The following is a 24,535-nucleotide window of genomic DNA, read 5'->3' on the forward strand; positions in this document are numbered from 1 at the left end:
GCAGGTGCTCAAGAACCCCGTGGGACTCCTCGGTGGCCTCGGCGGCCTCCTTCTTTGGACACTGCAGATGCCATGAGAACAGTTGGGAATTAACGGGAATCAGACCGGCCACTAGCCCTTCTAGGGCCCATCCCATCCTTTCAGTTGAACGCCTCTGGCAGGTGTGGCCCTGCGTTTCTTCTCAGCTCAGGCTTTTTAGCCCCCCTTTACATGAGTCTGTCCTTCAGGCGTTGTAAGAAACCGCACTGGGCTTGAAGGTGGGGATGAGGCGAAGGGAGAGGGCAGTACCTAGAGATAAGAGCTGCAGACACGGCTAGGCGGAAGGTAAGGTGGCTTCTGCCATCTCAGGTCAGTGAGAGGGCATACTGGAAGGCCCTGTGGAGTGGGAAAGCAGTGCCGCTGTTGAGACAAGTCCTAAGATTGCGCCAGGAAGTGTCCCAGGGGGCTCCTCATCATGATGGCTGTGGAAGGGTCAACCATTACCAGCCGGATCAAGAACCTTCTGCGATCCCCATCCATCAAATTACGCAGGAGTAAGGCAGGAAACCGGCGAGAGGACCTCAGCTCCAAGGTGAGTCCTAGTATTGGGAGCCAGCCCTTTCCTCCCCTACCCTCCTCTGCTCCATGTACGTCTTTTACCTTACTCTTTCTTGGGAAAGAGGAGAACTAGAAGCTCACTTTGGCTCTAGAGGACCAAGTGTGCCCATCTCTGCCCCTCAAGAAAGCAATGAGCAAGCAGGGATGAGCATGCTGAGATTCATCTATGAAAAGGGAAGAACATGAGGAAGGCAACCCGGGTTCAGTTGTGGCCTCACTACAAACTTAAGTCTGTGCTTGGGGAAGCCAGTTGATATGCTGTGACTCAGTTTTCCTTCTTGGAAGAGGGTAGTGGGACCACATATCCTGTGAAGGGCTGAGCTGCCACTAATGTAGCCACAAGTGTTAGTGTCACAGCTGGGGTTATGTAAGACAGTGGTAGCAGAAAGAAATATGCTAAAACACCTAGTCCGAGGAATCGGCTAGGTAGATGCTCTTCCCTGGTGTCAAAACAAATTTACTTATCTATTCAAGAGACCTGAATTAATCTAACTGGAGTTTCTTGGCTTTTTAGGAATGGTAACATACAAGGGGCCAAATATCTGCCAGCCAAGCAATTCTGGTTTGCCCTTGAACATTGCTTATCTCATTCACTATATCTCACCCTGCTGCAGAAGTTCCTCAGAGACCAAGTCCCTTTCCATCCTCTCCCATGTCTGGGTGTAGATGTTTATGCTTTCTTCAACTTTGTAGAGCTCCACAAGTTTGGGAATACAAAAGTAGACGAATTTATTTAATCCCTGAGGGAACCTGGGGCCTTGTTCCCACAGGATCCGATTAGGCTTTTGTGTCTTATAAGCAGCCTGTAAACACAGTAGCCTTGTGTAGTGCAGGGTTGCTACAGGGAGAGGCATTTGAGACAGCAGCATTGTGTTGCCTTGCTTGTATCTCTTCAGAGATGAGTGAACCCAATGCGGAGTGATTTAGAATGCTAATATACAGCATGGCAGAGTTCTGGGAGGACTTAACTCAGATCCCTGTCCCTTAGCAAAACCTTACGTGGATTTGGTCAGAAGGTGAACACCTTTGCTGTATGTTTCATTCAACAGGAATCAAAATGGGGCACAAGGTTCCATGGCTGTGGAGACAGTGACTTTTCCGAGGGCTCTCATTAATCATGGTTCTTAGTCTCCAGAGGCAGGAGAATGAGCCTGAAACATAGACACTGTCTTAGATTTGGCTCCCTTCGCTCATTTGTTGCGTTGGATCATTCTTAGTACTGTAAGCTCTCATATTCTTGGCTGGTAACTTGGCAATGACCAGCACTATTAGAGCCATCTTCGTGTATCTTTGGCCTCTTTTTCTGAACAAGAATGGTACAGGTAATAGAAATGTATGATGGGAGTTTAGTCTTCAGTATTAATACTTATTGTAATTTTGGTCTGGAATCTGGATTGTACGGTTACCATTCTTTAAAATTTACCATGTCGTTCATCATTAATGCATTCTACAAACGTTTATTGTGTGCCTATTATGTGTAGAATCAGCAATGAATAAAACCTTATATCCTTGCCATCAAAGAGCTTGTGGCTCATCAGACATGTAAACAAGTAATTACAACATGGTGTGGTAAATGCTGTCCTAGAAGTATGTATAAAGGTGTTAATGGCAGCACAGGGGAGGGAAACTAAATCAGCTTAGGGGGATTAGAAAAAAACTTCACAGAGAAAGGGATGCTTGAACTGTGAGTCCTGAGGCAAGAGAAGAGGAGAAGCTCTCAAGGAAAACCGTGAAAAAGGGAATCCTTGGCATCACCATTAAACATCCCTGCTTCAAATAGGAATTCAGTGCTTCAGACTGCTTTAAATGGCTTTGTTTGTCCTAGAGCTGTGAATGAAGGAAATACTTAGCTGAAGTTGAATGACTCTTGAACAGTCTGACAGAGCAAGAGTGCTGGTGCATATCTTTAGCACCCAAAGTAGTAGCTGCCTTTGTGTGCCTCGGACCTTGCAGATGCCTGTCTCCCCACACTCCTTACAGAAGACTCTACCTGAGATGATTCTAAAAGCCTGCCTTGTGGTAACTAACATTAAGACCTGCTGTACAAGGCTTTGTGAGCTGCTCTAATATGTGGTAGCTGTGGTAACAGTCAGAGAGTTTGTGCTTCATGGATAAATAACTCTGAAACAAAATTTGAAGACCAAAAGACATGTGCCTTTTGTGTGGGGTGGGGACAAAGAAGGGAGCGACAGAGGGCCTTTCTGCAGCTCTTCCCTCATATGGCCTGCTGCTTTGAATCATAACTGTTCCTGCTGTCTAAAGTAGGCTTTTCACCAAATTCTCCACTTATTTTTAGATCCAACTCTGTATTTACTGGAGCCACAGGGCCTTCTCTGACTAGCCCTACTACCTTGGAACCAATCTCTAATTGTTCTTTTATGTATGTCTTCATTTCCTAAGGTCAGGGCCATGTTCTTTATTTCCTTTACATCACACTGTGTAGTACAGTGTAAGGAATGCACTAAATACTAAATGAATAAATGAATGAGAACAATTTAAAGATGTCAAATATAGTGGGGATAACCTTGAAATTCCAGAAGAATAGCAAAAATGATAGGGAGGAGTTTGTGACCTCTTTAGCAGAGAAATCAAAATTAGGAAGAATAAAATGTGAAAAAAAGAAATAGAGATGTAGCCTATTTATGTGTGAAGGGCATTAGAGAGAAAGGAAAGTAGTGCTCATTAAAGGCTTTTTAATTCAGGAGAGACCTAGTTAAAAATATGGTTAAAATATGGTTAAAAGCCAAAGTGAGAGCCAGTAGAGATGGGGATTTAAGTTATTAGAGAGAGTAGATGAGAGCTGAGGTTTGTATTAAACTTTCTGTAAGGGAGGGAAGGAAGTCTCTGCAGTGTAACAGAATTGGAAAAGAGTAATTTGAGGTTTTCTGCCAGATCTGCTGAGTCTTGATGAAGTGTAACTCAAAGTTATCAGTTGTAAACACTCTTCAACTTCAAATCCTGTGCAATTGTCACTTCTTTCTCTCATCTCAGTTGAACTGTGTTTTCCTTAAGAAGCAAATGTGTGTGCTCTTGGTGGCTAACCCTCCCCCTCTTTTCTTAAAGTTTCTGAAAGATTTTTATGTGGAAGGAGCTGGGTTGTTTTTCATTTTAACAAAGGACAGAAATGGACTGAGGCCAAGCAGGCAAGATTTAAATTTAGGGAGACAAAAGGATTGCCAGTGCTGGAGGGTTGTTAGGTTTTGAAAAAGTGAGTGAGGGAGGTTTTGAAATCTTCTTCCTTATTAATAGCCATTAATACAATCCGAGTTATATATTGTCCCTTTGGAAACAATGGACAAGGTGACTGCAACTTTCTTCTAGTTCTCAGTTTTTATGAATATAAGTCTAATTCATATCCTCCCCCCCCCCACCATTTCTTCCCCCAGTGTTTCTCCGGCTTGATTGTATGGTAGTGCTTTGAGCCTTTTAATATGTGGCTGTAAGAAGAATTCGTGTAGGTGAGTTTCATAGGGAAGAAAAAACTGGATTAGTGTTTGAGCCCAGGTATTAGTACTGAGACTCTTTATTATGCCTATTTGGCAGTGAGGAGTCATATTCATTTTTTTAATATAAATGTATTTATATACTTATTTATTTTTGGCTGTGTTGGGTCTTCGTTGCTGCGGGTGGGCTTTCTCTAGCTGTGGCGAGCCGGGGCTACTCTTTGGTGCACGGGTTTCTCATCGCAGTGGCTTCTTGTGTTGTGGAGCACGGGCCCTAGGCATTGTGGCTCGCGGGCTCTAGAGCGCAGGCTCAGTAGTCGTGGCGCGTGGGCTTATTTGCTCTGCTGCATGTGGGATCTTCCCGGACCAGGGCTCGAACCTGTGTCCCCTGCATTGGCAGGCAGATTCTTAACCAGTGCGCCACCATGGAAATCCTTTTTTCAAAGCATTTATGGATCACTGGCTGGCTCTAGCTTGATGGCGCTCAACTTGGGGGAGAGGTCAGGAGGGCAGTAAGACATGAGAATACCTGTGCAGCTTTCAAAAAAATACGCATTCCTGGGCCCCATCCTATCTATATGGAATCAGAACCTCTGGGGGTAGAGTTTTTTAGTTTTGTATGTATTAAGTTCCACCAGAAGCCCACTGCTGGTTTCAGCCCACCTTGAAATCTGTTGGCTTCATACCCAAGTCCTCACTGAGGCTTCTTGAGAATATATAAAGCTAGCCCAGTAAGTATACTCTTCTCCTTGAGTAGTTTTTTTAATCTCCATTGTATCTTCTGGACTGATTGCTCTGTTAAACTGCTGTATCAGGGATAGATCTGAGAGAATTGCCCTGTTGTAGGGTAAGATGTAAGGAGCTGGTCATTGCCTTACTTAGATCAGCAGAAATTTCCCTTGGGGGCAGAAATAGGAAAACTTTATGATAATATCCCTGAGTCCTAGCCAGTTTTTTTTTGTCACCGTTCCACTACCCACTGCCCTTGGGACTCATAGCAACCAAGAGTTTTTAGTGTTCAATACATACTCTCTGGGCTCCCCACCTAGAATAGATGACCGAGAGTAGAGGCCTCTGTGGCCAGCAGCCCTGCCCCTCACCTGTCTTTGTGAGTGAACTTGGGCAAGTTCTTGTTGAGTTTTCTGTCTATGATGTAGTCTTCAGCTAAGGCTTGTGAAGTGTCTTGAGCTCCTCAGAACAGGTGGTGTACAGGGAAAAGTGTGAGGTGTTCTGGTCTTGTTCCTTTGATCTCCATTTCCTTTTCCTTCCGGTGCCTGCAGCTGCCCTCAGCCTTCAAAGTAAGTCTCACTGGAGAGAGAGGATTCTTCTCTCTGCAGCCCAACACCTCTTGCTTTGCTGTCTAAAATAGCCCAGCCTCTTCAGGCTTTAAGTTGTCTTGCAAAGCCTGCCCTCATCTATTTGGCCTCACTTATTTCGGAGTCTAACAGGACTGCTGCTTTCCAAGTTTCTTTTCCCTCTCTCAGCTTGTAATTTAGGGCAAGTTTCCCCTGTTGGATCTGTTTGAGTCACTGTCTTCTTTCTTGCTAGTATTTTGACTGTCTTTGGGGCCATTGGTATTTCTCTGACTTCACTTCTCTCTTCTGTTTGTTATCTGTGTGTTTTCATTTCTTGACTAATGAAAAAACATTCATAGAAACGAGGCTTCAGCCTGACCTCTATAACCTCTCTGTCAACCCCCTGAGTCTCAAGTTGAACTTGTGGCTGTTATCACTGCCTCTTTGTTTGGAAAACAGTCTAGGGCTTGAAATTTGGGATTATGTTTATTCAAACTAAGCTTCTCTGGGAACATGGTCTGTCCCACTGTTGTTCTCAGAGTATCTGTTGGTTTTTACTTCATGTCCAGACTGCCCTGTTGGTAGGAAAAAAAGCTACAGTGTTTTCAGTAGGATTTGTTATATTATGAATCACATTCCCACTGCTACAAGCTAAGCCTCTCCTCTGGGCTCTGTTGTTTAATGCAGGACAGGGCCAGGTTTCTGTCAGCTTTCTTTCACATCAGTTCTCAGTAGAGGTGTGGAGTGAGAGCTGCCCATCTGTTTGGAAGTTTACTGAATCAAATCCACATTGTGGATTTTAGTTTAACTTCTGTTACCTCTTTTGAAAAAATGGGGGGTAGGGGGAGGGCAAGAAATAAAGTGAGTGTGGCAGACAGATTGGGCAGTGTAGATCTTTAGGGTTGGTATTTTTGGTTGTTCAGATTTTCCAAATCTTGGTTTCCTTCCTCCTAACTGTTGTATCAGCAAGTTCACAGTGCTTCTTAATTGGCCACAGCATTTTCCTCTGGTTTTGAAGGACGCTTACAGAAGAATGAGTTCATATTATGGATATCTCCTCTTAGACTTCTAGGGAGTGAATTCCACCCTCTCTCATTTTATCACAGAGAATGTTTGTAATGCTCTGTGTGTTGTTTCCCTAGTCTATAAAACAATCTCTTTTTAGGTTAGATTTTTAAATTTATACACTTTATCTTCCCCCCAAACCTGGAATGGAGCTAAAGATACTTTCCCTTCCCTGCCCCTTCATTCATAGTTGAGATTTAAATGTAGTGAGGGATCTTGGAACAACACTTTGTGAGACCACGTGGCTGTTTTATTTTGGTTTTATTCCCCACTTTGTCACATTCTCTTTTGGAGGAATCCTGAGAAGGAATTCCTCAGGTTCTTCTGGGTTTGAACATTGCTTCTCACTTGTGCTGAGCTCAGTAAGTTTCTGACTTCCCGTCATACCTCTCCTCTGTCTTTGCTTTCTTTGTTCCTTTAGTGGTGCTTCTGGTCATTTCCCTGTGAGTTCAGCTGACCCATTAAAGGTGCTTGCACTTAAAAATGAAACGTAAAAAAATTGTGAAATATAACAGACATGGAAAAGTTTATGAAATATAATAATATAACCTTGTATTGTGAATAATTATAAAATGATTGCTCACGTAACCACCACCCAAGTCAAGGAATAGAACACTGCCAAGTTTCTGAAGGATGTGATGCTAATGGTGTCATTAAGGTGAGATGAGATTTTTGTCTTATGTAATTAAGATGATTTTATTGTTAAAAATTAAAGTACTCAAGGACTTGATCTTGACTATTTGCTCTTTTCAAGTTTCTTCTTCTCTATCCATTATAGATTTGTGCTATTCAACACTTCCAAGTAGCATTGGAACCACCCCTTTCCAGCCTTTGTTGTCAGTGCTCCCTGTCTTTATCTCACAATAATAATACTAGAAATAATAATATTTGTAGTGGTAATAATGGCTAACATTTATTGAGTTTTTTGCTGTGTACTGTGCTTAAGCATGTACGTATATTATCTCATTTAAGTTTCACACCACCCTCCTATAAGTACTATTACTATCCCCATTTCGTAAATGAGGAAACTGATGCTCAGAGAGGTGGTTGTATAGCCAGTAGATGACTGAGCTGGGATTCAAATCTTGGCTATCTTAACTCCAAAGCCTGCTCTTCATCTTTAACCTGTACTCCTCCCAGGGAGTCTTCATGTGCAAAACATGACACTGAGCACAGAAGTATGCCCAGTATTGCGATAGCCAAGAGTCACGTCTGCGATCAGCTTGGAAAAGGGCAGTACCTTAAAAAATAGACTTTTCCCCCAACATTCCCCATAAAAGTTAATTTAATGAACTTCTTAGAATGTTATTTTAGAACCATCATTCAGTAACCCTTGTCCCTTGCATCCTTGCTCCTCTTCCCACTCCCAACTCCAGTTTCGTGAACTGTATCCCAGCTTCTCATTCTGTGGTACCGTTAGGAACTGTACAGCTCGTGGTTCTGTGGGTACGTGAATGTCAAGTTGACAGGGCACAGCTGTGTGGTTCCAGATGACCATAAGCCACAAGCAGTTGCTGCTTCTCTCTTGGGGTTGGAGTGAGGTGGGGGAGTGAAGTGGAGACCAACAGATGCCTCGGTTGTTTTTGTGTGTGGGTATCATGAGGCTTTAAACTGTTCTGCTCTTAGTTGGCGGTTGATTGTGTAGCTCACACTCCTGACTGCTTGTTAGTGCCACCTCCCCCAAATCTCTCCTTCTTCATCCCCATTCTCCACCTCTTTGTTACCTCTGTGGCTGTCCCTACACACAACTGACCTTATCTTTGAAGCTGCGGAGAGTCGCTGAGTTGAGATGCCTGTTTTCTGTGAAAGAAGCTGGATCTAAAATACCCTGTGCCAGGGCTGACCTGGATGATGACAGTTGGGGCTCAGTGAACATGAAAATGAGGTCATTTGCCCACCTGAGTCTGTTTGGCTGGGTGGGCTCTGGGGTTGCTAAGTTCCTTGAGCAAGTGCCTTGCCTCACCTGATCTCAAACTTGTATTATTTTGATTTATTTCCTCAAATAGGCAACAGTGATAACATTATGGTTGCAAAAGCATGGGATCTTAATGCGTGCTTTCCTGCAGCTGCCCCAGTTAGTCCTGAGGAGAGGAAGCCCCAAGCTAGTTTGTGATCATGGGGGAGGAGCTCGGAGCATGCTCAGAAATCTTGACTCTTGCCACCATTCAGCTACTGCCTAGAGAAAAGCAAGCAGCTGCTTGTCAGGACTAAACATGCAATGGACAGGCTGCAGGCTTGCCTCTGGTACCCTGACACTATTGGTCAGCTTCTATTTGGGAAAGCACAGTATCTTTGTACACCATGATGGTTTTCGTATGACATAATAACCTGCTGCTGACTTTTCTGAACATGCCCTTTCTCCTTATGCTGTCCTTCCTTCCCCAGGCTGCTTTGGTCTCCCTTTTGAGGCCTCCACAGCAGCTGTGGTAGAGACTTTCCCTCATAGTTGGCTGGTGAACAGGGCTTCTCTGAGTTGAGGTGTAGACAGATTAGTGGGTGGGGGCAAGAGGCCCTGTTAAAATGCAGATTGAGATTCAGACCCACCCCGAGACTCTGCATTACTACCAGGCTCCCAAGTGATGCCCATGCTACTCTTCCTTGGGCCATACTTTAAGTAGCCATGCTGATTTTGTGTGTGTGTGTGTGTGTGTGTGATGGCTTTCTCCTAGGGCTGTTGTGAGGATTCAATGAGATTTAATGAATGTGAAAGCACATTGTAAGATCTAAATAAGTTTACAGCTATTAAGGGTTTGCTTATATTATCAGGGTCCACATATTTCTAGAATATCCAGGAATTTTCTTCTAATTTGCTGGCAAGATTTTATTCCTTCAAGTTTCCATTTGTGAGAAGTCCTCTTTTGCAGGTTCAACCTCTTCTGTTCCAACACTGAATCATCCTCCCTGTGCAGCTTTTTATTGTGACCTATCTTCAGCCCCTTTTTCTTGCCAATATTAACTTGTATCTATACTTTAACTACTGACCAAAAGAAAGGTTTAGCAAATATTCTTTTTGATACTAACTACTGTGTAATTTATTTCAGGGCTATGGATATGATTTTGGGGAATTAAAAAAGGCAAGCTAGTGAACCAGGAGTGGGGGGAGCCCTAATTTACTGTGTCTGATTGGAAATCACTGGAGTAGTAAGGATGCTTTTTTTTTTTTTTTTTGGCGGTACACGGGCCTCTCACTGTTGTGGCCTCTCCCGTTGCGGAGCACAGGCTCCAGACGCACAGGCTCAGCGGCCATGGCTCACGGGCCCAGCCGCTCCACCACATGTGGGATCTTCCCGGACCTGGGCACGAACCCATGTCCTTTGCATCGGCAGGCGGACTTTCAATCACTGCGCCACCAGGGAAGCCCAGTAAGCATGCTTTTTAACAGCAGTAGCTTCTGTAGAAATAAATATAACTTTTTTCTTCTTTTGGGGCTAATTCATTTATCCTGGGAAATAATTTGGGAAGTGAATTAGTCTTACTGCATCCTTTCAGACTAAGAATTTAAAGGCAGAGTGAAAACGCATTAATTTTATGACCCATTGTTTTACGTTTCTAATGTTGGGATGAGAGTGAAATATTCTATTTAAATAATTTTTGCTTAAAGAAAATATATGAAGATGTGGGGAAACAAGTGCACTCATACCCTTCTGCTGTTGGTGAAAGCAGACATTGATCTAACCTTTTTTAGAGGACAACTTGGTAATATCCATTAGAAGAAAAATTTACATATTCATATCTTTTGATTTAACAGTTATAATTATGGGATTTTATTCTATGCAAACACACCACACAAAAGTGTATATAACTGAATTTTTCTGTTGTTGGGGAGCGTTATTCACAGTAGTGAAATCTTTGAAGTAATCCAAGTAACCATCAATAGGAGATAGGTGTACATCCATAAATGAAATACCTTATACTTGTTGAAAAGAATGAGTTCAATCTATATATACTGATATGAGAGGGTATACAAGATCTATTAAGTGACAAAAAGCAAACTGTATAACAGTTTTTATGTTAATGATTATTTATATTTTGTTAAAACATGTATGTTAGTATATGCATAGAAAAAATTGTGAGGCTATGAATACCAAACTGTTGTTAAAATTGGTTACCTCAGGGAGGGATAGTAGATTATGGTGGACATTCACTATCTACATTTCTATATTTCTGTAATGTTGGAATTTTTTACGATGAGTGTGTGTTATTTTTGTAAGTAGAAAAAAAACAGTAAAGATAAAAGTCTCTCCAATTTAAACATGTGTATTTCATATTTAAATCTAAAATGTTTAAATTTAAAAATCTGTATACTCATTTTATTAAAGAAGTTATGTACAAATGTTGGAAAATATATCTGGTATAATAAACTTTGTTTTTTTAGTAATAATAGGACATAAAAATATTTTCTCACAAATTCATCATTAACTCCTTGAATTTGAAATAATTCATTTCTTTTTTTAAAAAAATATTTATTTATTTAGGCTGTGCCAGGTCTTAATTGCGGCATGTGAGATCTTCGTTGCTGCATGCGGGCTCTTTAGTTGCGGCATGAGGAATCTTTAGTTGCGGCACGTATGTGGGATTCTAGTTCCCCGACCAGAGATCGAACCTGGGCCCCCTGCATTGGGAGCGTGGAGTCTTAGCCACTGGACCACCAGGGAAGTCCCAAGATAATTCATTTCTGATACTCAAAAATATTTCCTTGGTTAGCTTTGGTAAATAAAATGTCTTTTTATACTTTCTGAAGTACATGTGCTTTCTGAAAAGATTTTTTTACACCATATAGAGAAACATAAAGAAGAAAACAGGTCATTCATAATTCTAACATCCAGAATAACTACTTATAGCTCCATTCATTTCTGATTAAAAAGGACAGGTAAAGCTCTTTTTAAATAATAGTATTGTTACTTTTATTAAACAAAAATTATCTCAATCTTTTTGGACTTACGCGTTAATTATAATTTAAGTCAGATTTATGAAGAGCCATGCCATGCATGTATTTACTAAAGCCAGGGGTAAAACTGTTTGGTTTGTAATCATGCAAGGCACATGGATTATTCCATTCAGACCTTCCCCAGTCTTTCTGGAAAGGCATCAGAATCCTGCTTCCTGCTTCCTTCTCCAGCTTCTAGGTTTGGCTATGATAGATGGAGAATTCTCTAGGAGGTTAAAGAATTTACTAACTAAGATGCACCAAAGAATATTCACAAATATTTTTAAAGTATTAAAAATGGATTCAACAAATATACTATATTAAACATTGTGTGTTGTGCTATAAGCATAGAGTTGTATGAGATACAGCCTCTGCTTTACAGGAGATTATAGAGTAGCAGGAGAGATAAGACAGATCCTTAAAGAACTTCTGTACAAGGTACTAAGTAACACGTGCCGTGTGAATGATGAAAATTAAGTGCTGCTGTAAGAATTCCAAGGAGGGAGGAGTCACTTCTGGCCAGGTTGATCACAGAAAGAATCATAGGGGATGTGATATTTGAGCTGGTTCTTGAAGGAAGGGTAGGGTTTCAGTATGGGATGGTGGAAGGGAAGGGCATTCCAGGCAGAAGAATATAAACAAAAGCCCCAGCGCTCCTTTCCAGAATAATGAATAATCCAGATTGACAAAAGCACATCATTCATATGGTGAGTAGAAGGAAATAGAATTAGAAGAACGATAGGGCCCATTGACAGGTGGATGTTAGGCTAAGACATTTATAATTTATTTAGTTGGCATTAAGGAGCCATTGAAAGTTTTTGAGCAGGTGAGGGACATGATCATAGCTGTACTATGGAAAGATTATTCTAATGGGTTGGGGAGGGGAGGGCAGGGTCTACAGTAAGGAGCTTGATTAGAAAGCCATTGCTGTATCCAGGAATATGGTGCCGAAGGCCTCACCCAGGGTGTTGGCGTTAGGAATGGAAAGGAAATGAGAATTTTATAGAGAATAACACATTGAAGAGACCTTCCTACTTCTAGGAGAGTCTCATGGAACAAGTTGGCATGATTGCAGGGACACTGAGAGTCCTCTCCACTCCCCTTGTCCCAGAACACACATTCACTTTGCACACTTAGTCCAGATAAGGAACAGTTAGTATTCTCCCTGGTTACAAAGTTTGGAAACCAAGAGATTAAGCTAAGAAAACTCAGGCATGTAGAGGTGGTGAATGAGGAAGAATTAGACCTTTCTTGATGATCAGATTGTTAGGTCATAAAGCTTTGTGGTTCTGGTCTTGGTATACCAAGGACTGACCTTAAAGAGGAAAAAAAAATTTTTTTCCTCTATTCTGGTTGCTTAAATTGAGATGTCTCCTATCCTTGCGTTTCTGATAACTGGAAGAGAAAGGGAGGGTAGGAGTACCTGCTCTATACCAGGCACTGTGTTATTCAAGCTGCTGTTTGGACTTGGGTGCCCGCTGTTGGCTGTATTATAATTGAGTCCTTTGGCTAGAGGCTTCTCATTTGTTCCCTACTGGTTTGAGGTCTGATGCCATCCTTACCTCTTCCTCCATCTGCACATGAAATCATAATCCCCTGCTTCTAACACTGTAGTTTTAGTTGCCTTGGAAATGGGTGTCAGCTGTCTGTGTTGACTGTAGGTTCTAATGCCAGTTGGACGTGAGCATGCTCTGACCAGGTGGGGTACTCTGACATTGGAAGACCCTCTGTTACTCTTTCTCTGCAACCATCTCTGTGAGGAGAGGTCAGAACGCATTTTTAGACCTATTTAAGCTACTGATAAGACTTGCTACTTTTTAAAATACATTAACGCTAGGAGGAGAGGACCCTGTTGCCCCTCTTCTTCATCCTGTGCCCTTTGCCTTCTACCTTGGTTCTCAGACCTGTCCCTGATGCCTCCATGATGGCATGGTGACTTCCCTGTGTGCTCTTTCAGAAACTGCAACATTCTGGTGGTTTTGGAGAGCCTGAACTCCCTCCTTGGTCACCATGGTTTCTGGAACCAGACAGACTTAGGTTTGAATCCTGGTTCTTCCACTGACTACTTACTTGACTCCGTCATAACCAAAATGGAAATAATACTAGTCCTTCATAAAGTTGTCAAGAGTATTCAATGAGATGGTCTTACAAAGCGTTTAGCACAGTTCTTGGCGCAGAGTACACATTCAATAAATGGTATCTATTATGGCTGTAGGTCCTCTCTCTGCCCAAGACCTTTTGCAGCCCATGGGTGTGGGTATTCTTGTAAGAATACTCAGAACATTGTTTTCTCCCTAGTCCCAGGAGGGGTTGAAATTTGGAAATAAAAGGCAAAATGCTTTAATTGAATAGTTCCCCACCTGATTAATCACTAGAACCACCTGGAGAGCTTTAATATGCAGATTCTTGAAGCCTGCTCCATAGCTGTTGATCAAGAATCTTGCAGAGGCAGGGGATGGGTATAGGGTAGGGACTGCTATCTGAAAAAAAAAACCACTTGTTAAGCCCTCTGAGTAATTCTGTTGATCAGCCGGAATTGGGAACCTCTGTTCTCTAGTCTCCAGGGGCTTATGCTAAAGGATCTCTAAGGTCACCTCTTCCCAAGCAGTGGCAGACTCACCTTCCTTAGAAGCTAAGGCTATTTTAATCTCAGCACAGCAGAATTGGCTCAACTCCAACAAATCTTGATCTCTAGTGAGAGAACTTGGTTTTTCTGTCATACTGGAAGTTATTTGTTTCTGGGAGACTTCATGGTATAGAAAGTAGAACCATAAATCAGCCACAGAAACCAGGAGCAGAGTAGAGAGGCAAGGTCTGTTCTACAGTTTTGGAGTAGCCATTGTGTCTCTTCCTGCCTCTGACCAGATGGCACTTTGGTCTCTGAAGGAGCAGGAGTGAGTGAGCTTGGGCATGATACCCGCTTCCCCCTCCCCCCTCCCAGGGCTGGTCACTGGGTCTCTGCCCAGCTGGCTAAGTCTCTGCACAAAGCCTCCTGGCCTTGGCTTCCTCTGTGGCTTTTGCATAAGTGGCAGTTCTCAGAATCTGGTGGAGAATCTGCTTTGTGAGATTAGAGTGTAGTGTGTGGGCAAGAGACAGGCATAGTTATTCTTAACCTGCAGGAAGGGAGGGAAAGGCAGAGAGGGCTCTGCCTCGGACAGGTCTGTGACATGCTTGTTTATAGAAATAGCAAGCCCATAGTTTGGCTGGAATGACTTACAACTCAGGTATTTATAACTTGTATTGAGTGGGGTTAAGAAGTAGGGAAGGGGAGAAGGGGGAAGAAGGAAATGGGTGGCAACAAAACATGGCAACCAAAACAGAGATTGGCTTCCTCCCAGTTGCTGGGGTTTCTTTACCAGTTTGAGATCAGCTGAATCCTAGATGACCCTTGGCCTTTTGTGGCTCTGGCCCCTTAGTTTTCTCTCTCGAGGGAGCAGCTGCTTTCTCGCCACTGCAGACTCCCTGTAGTAGTCCCTCGCACTAAGAAAGCAAGAACAGATTCGAATCGCGTATGCTGTGGGCTCAACAAGAAACCCTTCTCTAGCAGTGCTGTTGTCTTATGTGTGTGTTGGCTCCACACACTGGATCTCTCATTGGCTGGTGCCTCTCCTCTAGCTTGTGGGCTGCTCAGGTCTAGGGACTGGAGAGAGAGATACCAGAAGAGTTTAGAAGGCCTTGCTTAGAGTTACTGAGATCATGTGTTTAGGGGGTTGGGACTGCTGGGGACCCTGTGCTATGTTGCAGATGGCTTTGGACTCTGGAGAGTCCATTTCTTGCTTCTTCACTTCTTTTTAGCACGTACATTGACTACCCCATCCTTCTGGGAACTCTCCGCTTCACTGGCTTCCTGGTTCTCCTTCTCCCTTTCTAACTGCCTGAGCCCTCATCTTCTCCATATTCTAAAAATAGCTACAACCCCATTTCTGTCCTCAGACTCACTCTCTCTTCCCTCTGTCTTCTCCTGCCTCATTGTACTTTCAGTGGTGGTTTTCATCTCCATGTTGTGAATAATTCTTTTTTTAAAAAAATATTTTATTTATTTTTATTATTATTACTGTTTTGGCTGCATCAGGTCTTGTTGCGGCACACAGGATCTTTCATTGTGGCACGCAGGCTTCTCTCTAGTTGTGGCGCGCGGGCTTCAGAGTGCGTGGGCTCAGTAGTTGTGGCACACGGGCTCCCTAGTTGCGGCACACAGGCTCTCAGGTTGTGGTGCGCAGGCTCAGTAGCTGCGGTGCGCAGGCTTAGTTGCCCCATGGCATGTGGGGTCTTAGTTCCCCAACCAGGGATTGAACCCATGTCCCCTGCATTGGAAGATGGACTCTTAACCACTGGACCACCAAGGAAGTTCTGTGAATAATTCTTTTTCTTTCCATAGATTTTTTAAAATTTATTTATTTTATTATTTATTTTATTTTTGGCTGTGTTGGGTATTCATTTGCTGCACTCGGGCTTTTCTCTAGTTGCGGAGAGCGGGGGGCGCTGCTCTTCATTGTGGTGCATGGGCTTCTCATTGCTGCGGCTTCTCTTGTTGCAGAGCACGGGCTCTAGGCGTGCGGGCTTTAGTAGTCGTGGCACATGGGCTCAGTAGTTGTGGCTCATGGGCTCTAGAGTACAGGCTCAGTAGCGGTGGCGCCCTGGCTCAGTTGCTCCGCAGCATGTGGGATCTTCCTGGACCAGGGCTCAAGCCCATGTCCCCTGCATTGGCAGGCGGATTCTTAACCACTGTGCCGCCAGGAAAGCCCCCGTGAATAATTCTTAACTATCTATTTCTGGCCCTCACCTCTCTCCCAAGCATCAATTCCATGTGTATGTTGCTAAGTTGAATGTTCTGTGGTTCCTACTAAATATTCCTGAAGCGCCTTAGATTCAACACGTCTAAAACCGACATCATCGGTTCCCATCCTTCCCCCCTTTGTCTGGACCCAGGTCCTCTTTCTGATCATGGCAGCATTTCTTTTCATACCACCTCCTTGTTCCCTGTCTCTGAAGTTCAAAATTTGAGTCTTCTGTCTTTTTCCTCCAGAGTTGTACAGTGCCCCGTCTTGCCAATTCTATTTGCTTCGTCACTTTTTTCTTTGTCATTATTTCTTTTCTACTCTCTCTATCTTCATGCTGGTCTAGATCCTTATTACCTCTCACCTGAACTGTTGTAATAGCCTCCTAATTGGGCTCCCTGCCTGTGCTATGTGTCTTATATACATCATCACCAAACATAGCTTTGATTGTGTCCCTGGTTCGAAACCCTTCAGTGGCTTCCCAGAGCCTCCAGATGACCCCACTTAGTTTGGCAATCAAGGCCCTGCCCGGTCTGGTTATAGTCTACCTCTCCTGACCTAAGTCTCCTACAAAAGATCCTTGCTTTCACCGTTGCTCACCTACTCTGTTGTTTCCTTCTGTCGAACTCATTCATGCAACTTCTTCTACTGAGAATTCCTTTCTCTGTATTTCCATCTGTCAAAATCCTATCCTCACTGCAAGGACCAGGCCACATTCCATCTAGTCTTCCAGGAAAGCTTCATTGTTTCCCTTTCCTTATCCTGTTCAGAAATCATCTCTCTTCCTCCTTTTTGAGTACTTTATATCTTTCTTATGACCCTCATCACATACTGGATTACTTTGTAGTATGTCATTCATCTTCCCTAATGGATTTTGAGGACCCCCATAGCATCCCAGTGACTTTCAAACATTTTTGAGAACAACTCACAGTAAGGAATACACTTTACATTGTGACCCAGGGTACACACACACACACACACACACACACACACACACACACACCCCTGAAATAAAGTTTCACGTTCAGTACTTACCATTACTACATGCCATGAGATCTATTTTTGTTCTATTTTAGTTATTCATAACTTATTAAATCAATTTCAGATCCCATTAATAGGCTGCAGTCTGCGTGTTGGAAAATACTGTTCTATCTAGTATGAACGAGTAGTTCCGTCTGTCGCCTCTGAGCCACCTGTTTTTTCCATCTACTTTAATGAGAGCCAGAAGAGCTCTTAAACAGTTGGCTTTATTCTTTCCTTCTCTCTTGGGAATAGGCTATTATGAAGTTATCCCTTTATCTCATTACAGTGAGGGATGATTTTGCTTTCCTTCTTTCTCTTAGGAGGATACAGTACTGCCCTGCCTAGTGCATGTTGGGAGGGGTGGGTATTCAGCCTTCCTTTGCAGTGTGTCTGTAGTAATTCTGCCCTCCTGCAGCCTTGCTTCTGGGGAAAGATGACACTCTCTTTCAGGTTGGTGTAGGCTTTCCCCCATCTCAACACTCTCCACCTGTCCAAGGAAAGGCTGGGTAACAACTCGAGTATTCTCCCTGCTTCTAGGCTGTGTTGCAGATGTGGAGGAGATCACTGCAGAGTACAAAGTGGGTGCCCTCTTCTTAATTCTGAGTTTTCATTGTGCATGATGTTCCTAGAACTGTGGATGTATCAGGTTGCCAGCTGCCTGTAGCAGTTGTGTCCCAACTCACCAGCCAGAATCATTTACCTGGTGTGTCTTTGGGGCTATATTTCATTGGCATTTGGGCCATGAGGATTTGGAACTGAAGTTCCTGTCAGAACTTGGGGCCCCATCCCTGACTTTGAGGACAGCTATTTTCTCATAGGGCCTCTTCCCTGCCTCATTTTCCTCAAATGATGCTTGAGGCCAGAACTCTCATACTAGTGGGCTTGCTTCCTTATGAAGAGAGATGCTGTAGTATACAGGAGGGGCTAGGTTATTGGTTGCCAAGGTGTAGTCACAAAATCCCTGGGGTCCCCAAAACCATTTTAGGTGATCTCTGTGATCCCCTCTTTTCCAATTACATATCCAAATGAAGCCAACTTTTTTTTAATCTTCACCTAGAATAACATATCACAACAGATTGAATGCAGATGCAGTTATGAGAATCCAGCCGTTTTCTGTTAAGCCAGACTTTAAAGAGATTTGCGAAAATGTTAAACAGTGCCACTCTTCTCACTAAATTTTTTTGGTTTTGTTTTGGAAGCTAGAGTTACTTTTAATAAAAGTGTTAACATGTAATGGGTTTATTATTAGTTTTGAATGAATTAAAGTTATTTAAGTATTTCCATTGTAATTTCTAATATAGTAAATATTGATAGATATAACTTGTATAAACGAAAGCTCTTTGAGGTCCTTGATAAATTCTAAAAGTGTTAAGAAACCAAAGAGTGTAAGAGACCAAAAAGTGTGAAAATTGCTGGGCTAGGTCATGCTGTGGTAACAAATCACCTCAACAACTCCATAACTTAACAGATAGTTTACTTCTTGCTCATACTTTTGTTGTAGTGTGGGTCAGTGCAGGCGCTCTGTTCATCAGAGTTACTCAGGGACCCAGGTTGAGGGAGCCCTATCTCATCACCTGCTGCCACACTTAGCAGTCAGGAGAAGGGATGTGTGCAGTGGTCCTTGAAAACTTCTGCTGGAAGCAGCGTGTCAGAGCATCATAGACATGTGCAGCCTTATAAGCTCTTAATGAGAAACCTAAATCAAATAAAAACACAGATTCTTGAGCTCTCTGTACCCCTTCCCCTCACATTGCTGGGTCAACGAGTGTCAACGAAGTGACTTTAGGATAAAGAGAAGTCAGGGATGTGAACTATAGAAGGATGTTGCTCATGAGGTGCTGAGCCCCACACCACATCCTGGATCATATTTTTTCTCTCTTTTAAACATTCACTGTGCAATATTTAAGACATACAGTAAAGACATGTAGAATAATAGACTGAACCATTGTGTGCCCACTGTCAGCTTAAGAAACAAAATGTTACCGGTACCATTAACCTCCCTTTATGCTTATCCTCATCTGGACGTGGTCTTTCTGTCACAACCAGTTTTATTTTATTTTATTATTATTATTTTTGGCCACATAGCTTGAGGGGTCTTAGTTCCCTCACCAGGGATTGAACCCGGGCCACGGCAGTGAAAACGCCTAACCTCTGGACCTAAGAGTCCTAACCACTGAGCCGTCAGGGAATTCCCACACAACCAGTTTTAGATACTTTGTGGAGAGCAACTTTACTGGCCTGAAATACCCCAGTTTTCTTGTGCTTCCCATCTCTGTCCTTTCACTGTTCCTGAAGCCTCTGCCAGACATTCATTTATTCATCAAATATTTATCAAGTGCCCATTTTGTGCCAGGCACTGTTTAAAGTGCTAGGGATGCATCAGTGAGGGGTAACAACTTAGGCCTTGCCCTCAAGGAGCTCATATTCTGGTAGAGGAGACGGACAGTAAGTATGTGGACAAAGATATAATCAATATTGGGTCACTATCTCACTCTAAGTACAATGAAGAAAAATAAAGCAGGATAAGTTGGGTATAGAGTGATAGCAGTAAAGCCAGTCTGGAAAGCCTTCCCTGTGGAGAAGACCTTTGAGCAAAGACCTGAGTGAATTAGCTGTGTGAGTAGTTGAGGCAAGGGAGTTTTAGTGGGAGGAATAAAAAGCCTATGCAGAGGACCTGAAGCTAGAATCCACTTGAGGTGCTTCAGGCGCCAGGGTGGTTGAGGTGGAGTAAGTGAGGGAGAAGTGTAGGAAACGAGGTCAGAGAGGCAGCCAGAGGCCAGGTGACTTAGGGCCTTCTAAACCGGGGTGAAGAATCTGGATGGGGAGCCGTTGGAGACTTTTGAGCAGCATAATGACATGATCTCCTATATTTCTTGAAAGAATCACTGTGGCCTGCCATGTTGAGAAAAAGAAAAGACTCTAGGAAGCAAGGCCTGAAGCCGAGGGAACACATGGGAGTTACAGCCATAGTCCGAGGGAGAGAGAAAAGTTGCTTGAGCTTAGCGGTGCATTGGTAAATGTTTACATGCTCTCTGAGGGGGAGGAAGGGCCCTGATTTGTAGCGTTGTCTGATTTCACGGCGTAAGTGCTCCCGCCATGGTGCTTTCAAGCTACCAATGTGCTCTCATTGAATGTGGAGCCGGGAAAAGAGGTGCACAGTCAGCTCTCCCGAGCCAGCGTGAGCCAGCTGCAGCACCCCGCTACTTGGACTTGGGCACTGTGAGCCCGGGGCGGGTCTGCAAGGGGGTGTCCAGGTTTGTCTCCATGTCTTAGGGTAGATGGAAGCAGTACCACCTTTTTGGAAAGAAGTAATATGGAGAGGGTTATGAAAGGGAGAGAGTCAGTTTATAAAGTCCATCGTGCAGCAGCCTTGCAGGACAAGCCTAGACATTGAAGGCCTTGCAGGAGCTCTGGACTCTCAGATCCTTTGAAAGTGGAGCTCAGCCCCAAACCTCCCTGCAAACAGGAAGCCGGTTTGAGTTAGAACCTAAAATAAAACCCAGCTGATGCCCCTGAATGTTTTTCCCCTGCTCTTCCCCCTCCACAGAGTCAAAGGAAACTGCCTTTTTTTCCCTTGGATAGCTGCTCAGAAATCCAGAGGAAGCCAAAAACCGTAAATCCTTTGAAAATCATCCAAGTTTTGAGCCCAGGCAAACTCCTGTCTGTGGGGTTTCCTAGCCCGGATGTCTGCTCCACTGTGGAGAGTCCTAGGAGGAAAGTGACAGACACAAAGATGCCAGGGACCAGAGATGAATCCCATGCCCAGCGGGGAGAGATGGTCCTTAGCACAGTTTCTCAAACTGCAGCTTCCAGTCCACTTGTAGGTCATGAAATCAATAAAGTGGGCCATGACCAGAATTATTTTTTTAATGAAATAGAATATAATAGAAATTGGAGTTTATCTCATGCAATGAGAGTAAGTATTTTTCTGTGAAACTTTTATTTCAGTTTTATGAGCATGTATGTTTATACTGGATCAAGATATAAAATGTGTCTCTTACGATGGGTTGTGGTCAAAAACGTTTGATAAACACTGATCTTTCGGGTCTGAGTAACTCACATCTCCTTCCTGCTTTAGATCGCTGTCAAAAACTCCAAGCTAGGTCCAGAATTAATTCTCTGTGGAACTGGATCATCTACCCACAAAACACCTACCCAAATTCCTGTCAGAGAGAAGGCAAGCTGAGAACCCACAGACTGATCTGATTCTTTGGGACCAAAGCTGAAGCATAAGGGAGGGATTGATGCAAATATGAATCCAAAGGATTTGCCTGAAATCAGATTAGCTTGAAGAGAACAGAAGTTGAGTTGGCCTTTTAGCTCAGTGCTTGCTTTGGTGACCTTTCTCATCTATGTGGGTAATGTTGGCCTCAGGCTCCTCTTTCTCTCTTCTCTGCAGTAGGCAGTTGGTGCAGCAGGAATGTTCCTGAGTACCCCTCCCTCGGGGATAGCCAGAGGCACAGTGCCAGGATAGGGTGTGGTGCCCTGAACTGAGTATCTCCCGGACTTCTCCAGGGTTACTTTGTGCTCTCCAGTTAGTGTGCAGTGCTCAGCCCTTTCAGAAAGGTGACTGGGTGCCAGAGAAGGGGGAGGGGTCGTTAAGCTGAGAAAAAGTACGGAAAGAGGCATAAGTTAGGGCAGAATATCAAGAATATATAGAGTAGGCTAAAGTTAGTTTATCCCCCACTAGGTTTAGTGCCTCAGAAAGGCCCAAGGGCAGCTGGCAAGTTTGGTGCGTGCCAGGTGGTTGTGGGTAGGTGTGGTGCCCTGGAACTAAACTGCCTCTGTCAGTGAGTAGACACATGTTGGAATTCCTGGTCCACATCCCCAAGAAGCACAGAAGACTCTTGGGGACCTTCCAGGGTAATAGCTTTAACTACAACACCCCAGGGGACTTATTTTGGTCTCTGGCCACCTCAGGGCATTTCTTTCCAACCTAATTCAAACTAAAATGGTCCTTGGAGATAAGAATTTAAACAGGCCCTCTAGAAGCACTTGGAATTCTCCAGTTGGGAGAGTAAGACAGAAGGAGAGATCCTAAAACTACCATAATTGACTATGGGCTTCTCCTCTCTAGATACCGGCCTGGACTAGGAGCAGACCACAGTGCCACTGATATGAACACCCCTGAAGTGTTTCTGGTTCACATCGCCCTCTTAAGGCCCCCAAGACTCTCTTAGCAGAGTACACTCTAGCCTGTTTACATGGCCATTCTACATTCAGAAGCCCCTCTGTCTGAGCCAGCGGAGACCGAGGACATCCCTGAGGAGGGCCAGTGCAGGGAGTCCAGACAGTGCTAGAGGAAACTGGACCAGGAGTGACATGCAAGACATTTTATAGCAGTGGGTGAGGGAGTGATGAGGTTACAGGGCAGTCTGAATCTTACATGGGATCATCTAGCAGAAAGATCAGGGAGCTAATTTGAGGTTAGTCCAGTGTGTCCCAGGGCCTGCAGACAGTGTGGGGTAACAACAGTGTTGAAGAGAGTGATGGTGAATGTCTCCCATGGCCATGTCCTCTCAGAATCTCTGAGCACTTTACGTATGTTTCCCTTTCATCTCTGTGGGAGTTGTGGCTTAATAATAATAATTAGAGTACTCTGAGCTTCTGTGCTTTGCAAAACACAGCATTAAGCCATGTCTCTGCCTACTAGACTTGGAGTCTGTTTGAACTGGCAGACATCTGATGGAGGGGAAGAGTGTGATGGAATGCATAGATCAGGGATATTATGAGTCACCTAATTGATACCTAACATTCTTCTGGCTCTTGGAGATCAGAGTGGCCTTTGTTTCATGCCTGCCAGGGTAAGAAGATCAGTGACCTCTCCTGAGTCTCATACACCCAAGAGGCCAGTCTGGGGACCCAAGACTTTATCTTGTAAATGGAGCCTTCCTGGATTGGGAGAGTTCTTGTCCCTCTGTGGCCATGAGCTGAGTTTTAACCATTTCATTTTCTTTTCCATGGGCCTAGCAGTTTGATCACTGTTAAAAGCTGGCGATGTATACTGGCTTTTTCCCATGTGATCATGGGGCCTATGGCCAGATCAGGACCTGGATAAGTCAGAAGACAGGGCCATCAGGAAACAGTCAGCATGGAAGAAGGTCCCGGCTACCTTCAACTCCTCCTTCCCAGCCCCACTCCATCCATAACATAATACTTCTCTGTCTTGCTCCAACAGGTGACCTTGGAGAAGGTGCTTGGAATAACAGTGTCTGGAGGCAGAGGACTTGCCTGTGATCCCCGATCGGGTTTAGTTGCCTACCCAGCTGGGTAAGTGTCTTGGAAGTGGTCTTATTGCATGGAAGTTTATAGCTATGCTAAACCAGTTGGAGTGGGCAGGGGTTTTCTGGTATCTTCTGGGAGATACATCCAGGTTAATGTTTTGGTGCCATTTTTTTTTTTTTTTTTTTTTTTTTTTTTTTTTTTTTTTCGGTATGCGGGCCTCTCACTGTTGTGGCCTCTCCCGTTGCGGAGCACAGGCTCCGGATGCGCAGGCCCAGCGGCCATGGCTCACGGGCCCAGCCGCTCCGCGGCATATGGGATCCTCCCAGACCGGGGCACGAACCCGTATCCCCTGCATCGGCAGGCGGACTCTTAACCACTGCGCCACCAGGGAGGCCCCTGGTGCCATTTTTATAAATGAGGTACGGGGCCACATAAAGGCTCTTTGTTGACTGTTGTCTATGTTGCCATCCTGTCCTGCTTTTTGACCGCCCACACCCACCCACGCATACAGATTCACACTTTGTATTCACACAGCTCCCAACACCATCTTCAATATCTTTAATATCTACCTTTTAGTCATTTTTATTTTTATTTTATTTTTTAAAATTAAAAAAAATTATTTTATTCTGGAATATAGTTGATTTACAATGTTGTGCTAGTTTCAGGTGTACAGCAAAGTGATTTAGTTATACATATATCTATTCTTTTTCAGATTCTTTCCCCATATAAGTTATTACAGTGTATTGAGTAGAGTTCCCTGTGCTATACAGTAGGTCCTTGTTGATAATCTATTTTATATATAGTAGTATGCGTATGTTAATCCCAACCTCCTAATCTATCCCTCTCCCACTTTTCCCCTTTGGTAACCGTAAGTTGGTTTTCTAAGTCTGTGAGTCTGTTTCTGCTTTATAAACAAGTTCATTTGTATAGTTTTTTAGATTCCATGTATAAGTCATGTCATATGATATTTGTCTTTCTCTGTCTGACTTACTTCACTTAGTATAATAATCTCTAGGTCCATCCATGTTGCTGCAAATGGCATTATTTTATTCTTTTTAATGGCTGTGTAATATTCCATTGTATATATGCACACAGCTCCCAACACCATCTTCAGTATCTTTAATATCTACCTTTTAGTTGTTTTTAAAAACAGCTTTATTGAGATGTAAGTCACATACCACA

The 24,535-nt window shown here is 43.6% G+C and overlaps 1 protein-coding gene across 2 annotated transcripts in view; it reads left to right on the forward strand.

Annotated features, from left to right (window-relative positions):
* Positions 1–24,535, forward strand: part of MAPKBP1 (mitogen-activated protein kinase binding protein 1) — a 51,828-nt gene that overhangs the window by 290 nt on the left and 27,003 nt on the right. For both annotated transcript variants that reach the window (XM_060096665.1, XM_060096666.1), the window contains exons 2-3: positions 349–571; positions 23,307–23,398. In XM_060096665.1, the coding sequence (XP_059952648.1) occupies positions 455–571; positions 23,307–23,398 (209 nt within the window). In that variant the 5' untranslated portion in view covers positions 349–454. The remainder of the gene's footprint in view (positions 1–348; positions 572–23,306; positions 23,399–24,535) is intronic.

This window comes from Mesoplodon densirostris, chromosome 4 (assembly GCF_025265405.1).
Source record: "Mesoplodon densirostris isolate mMesDen1 chromosome 4, mMesDen1 primary haplotype, whole genome shotgun sequence".
Classification (NCBI taxonomy): Eukaryota; Metazoa; Chordata; class Mammalia; order Artiodactyla; family Ziphiidae; genus Mesoplodon; species Mesoplodon densirostris.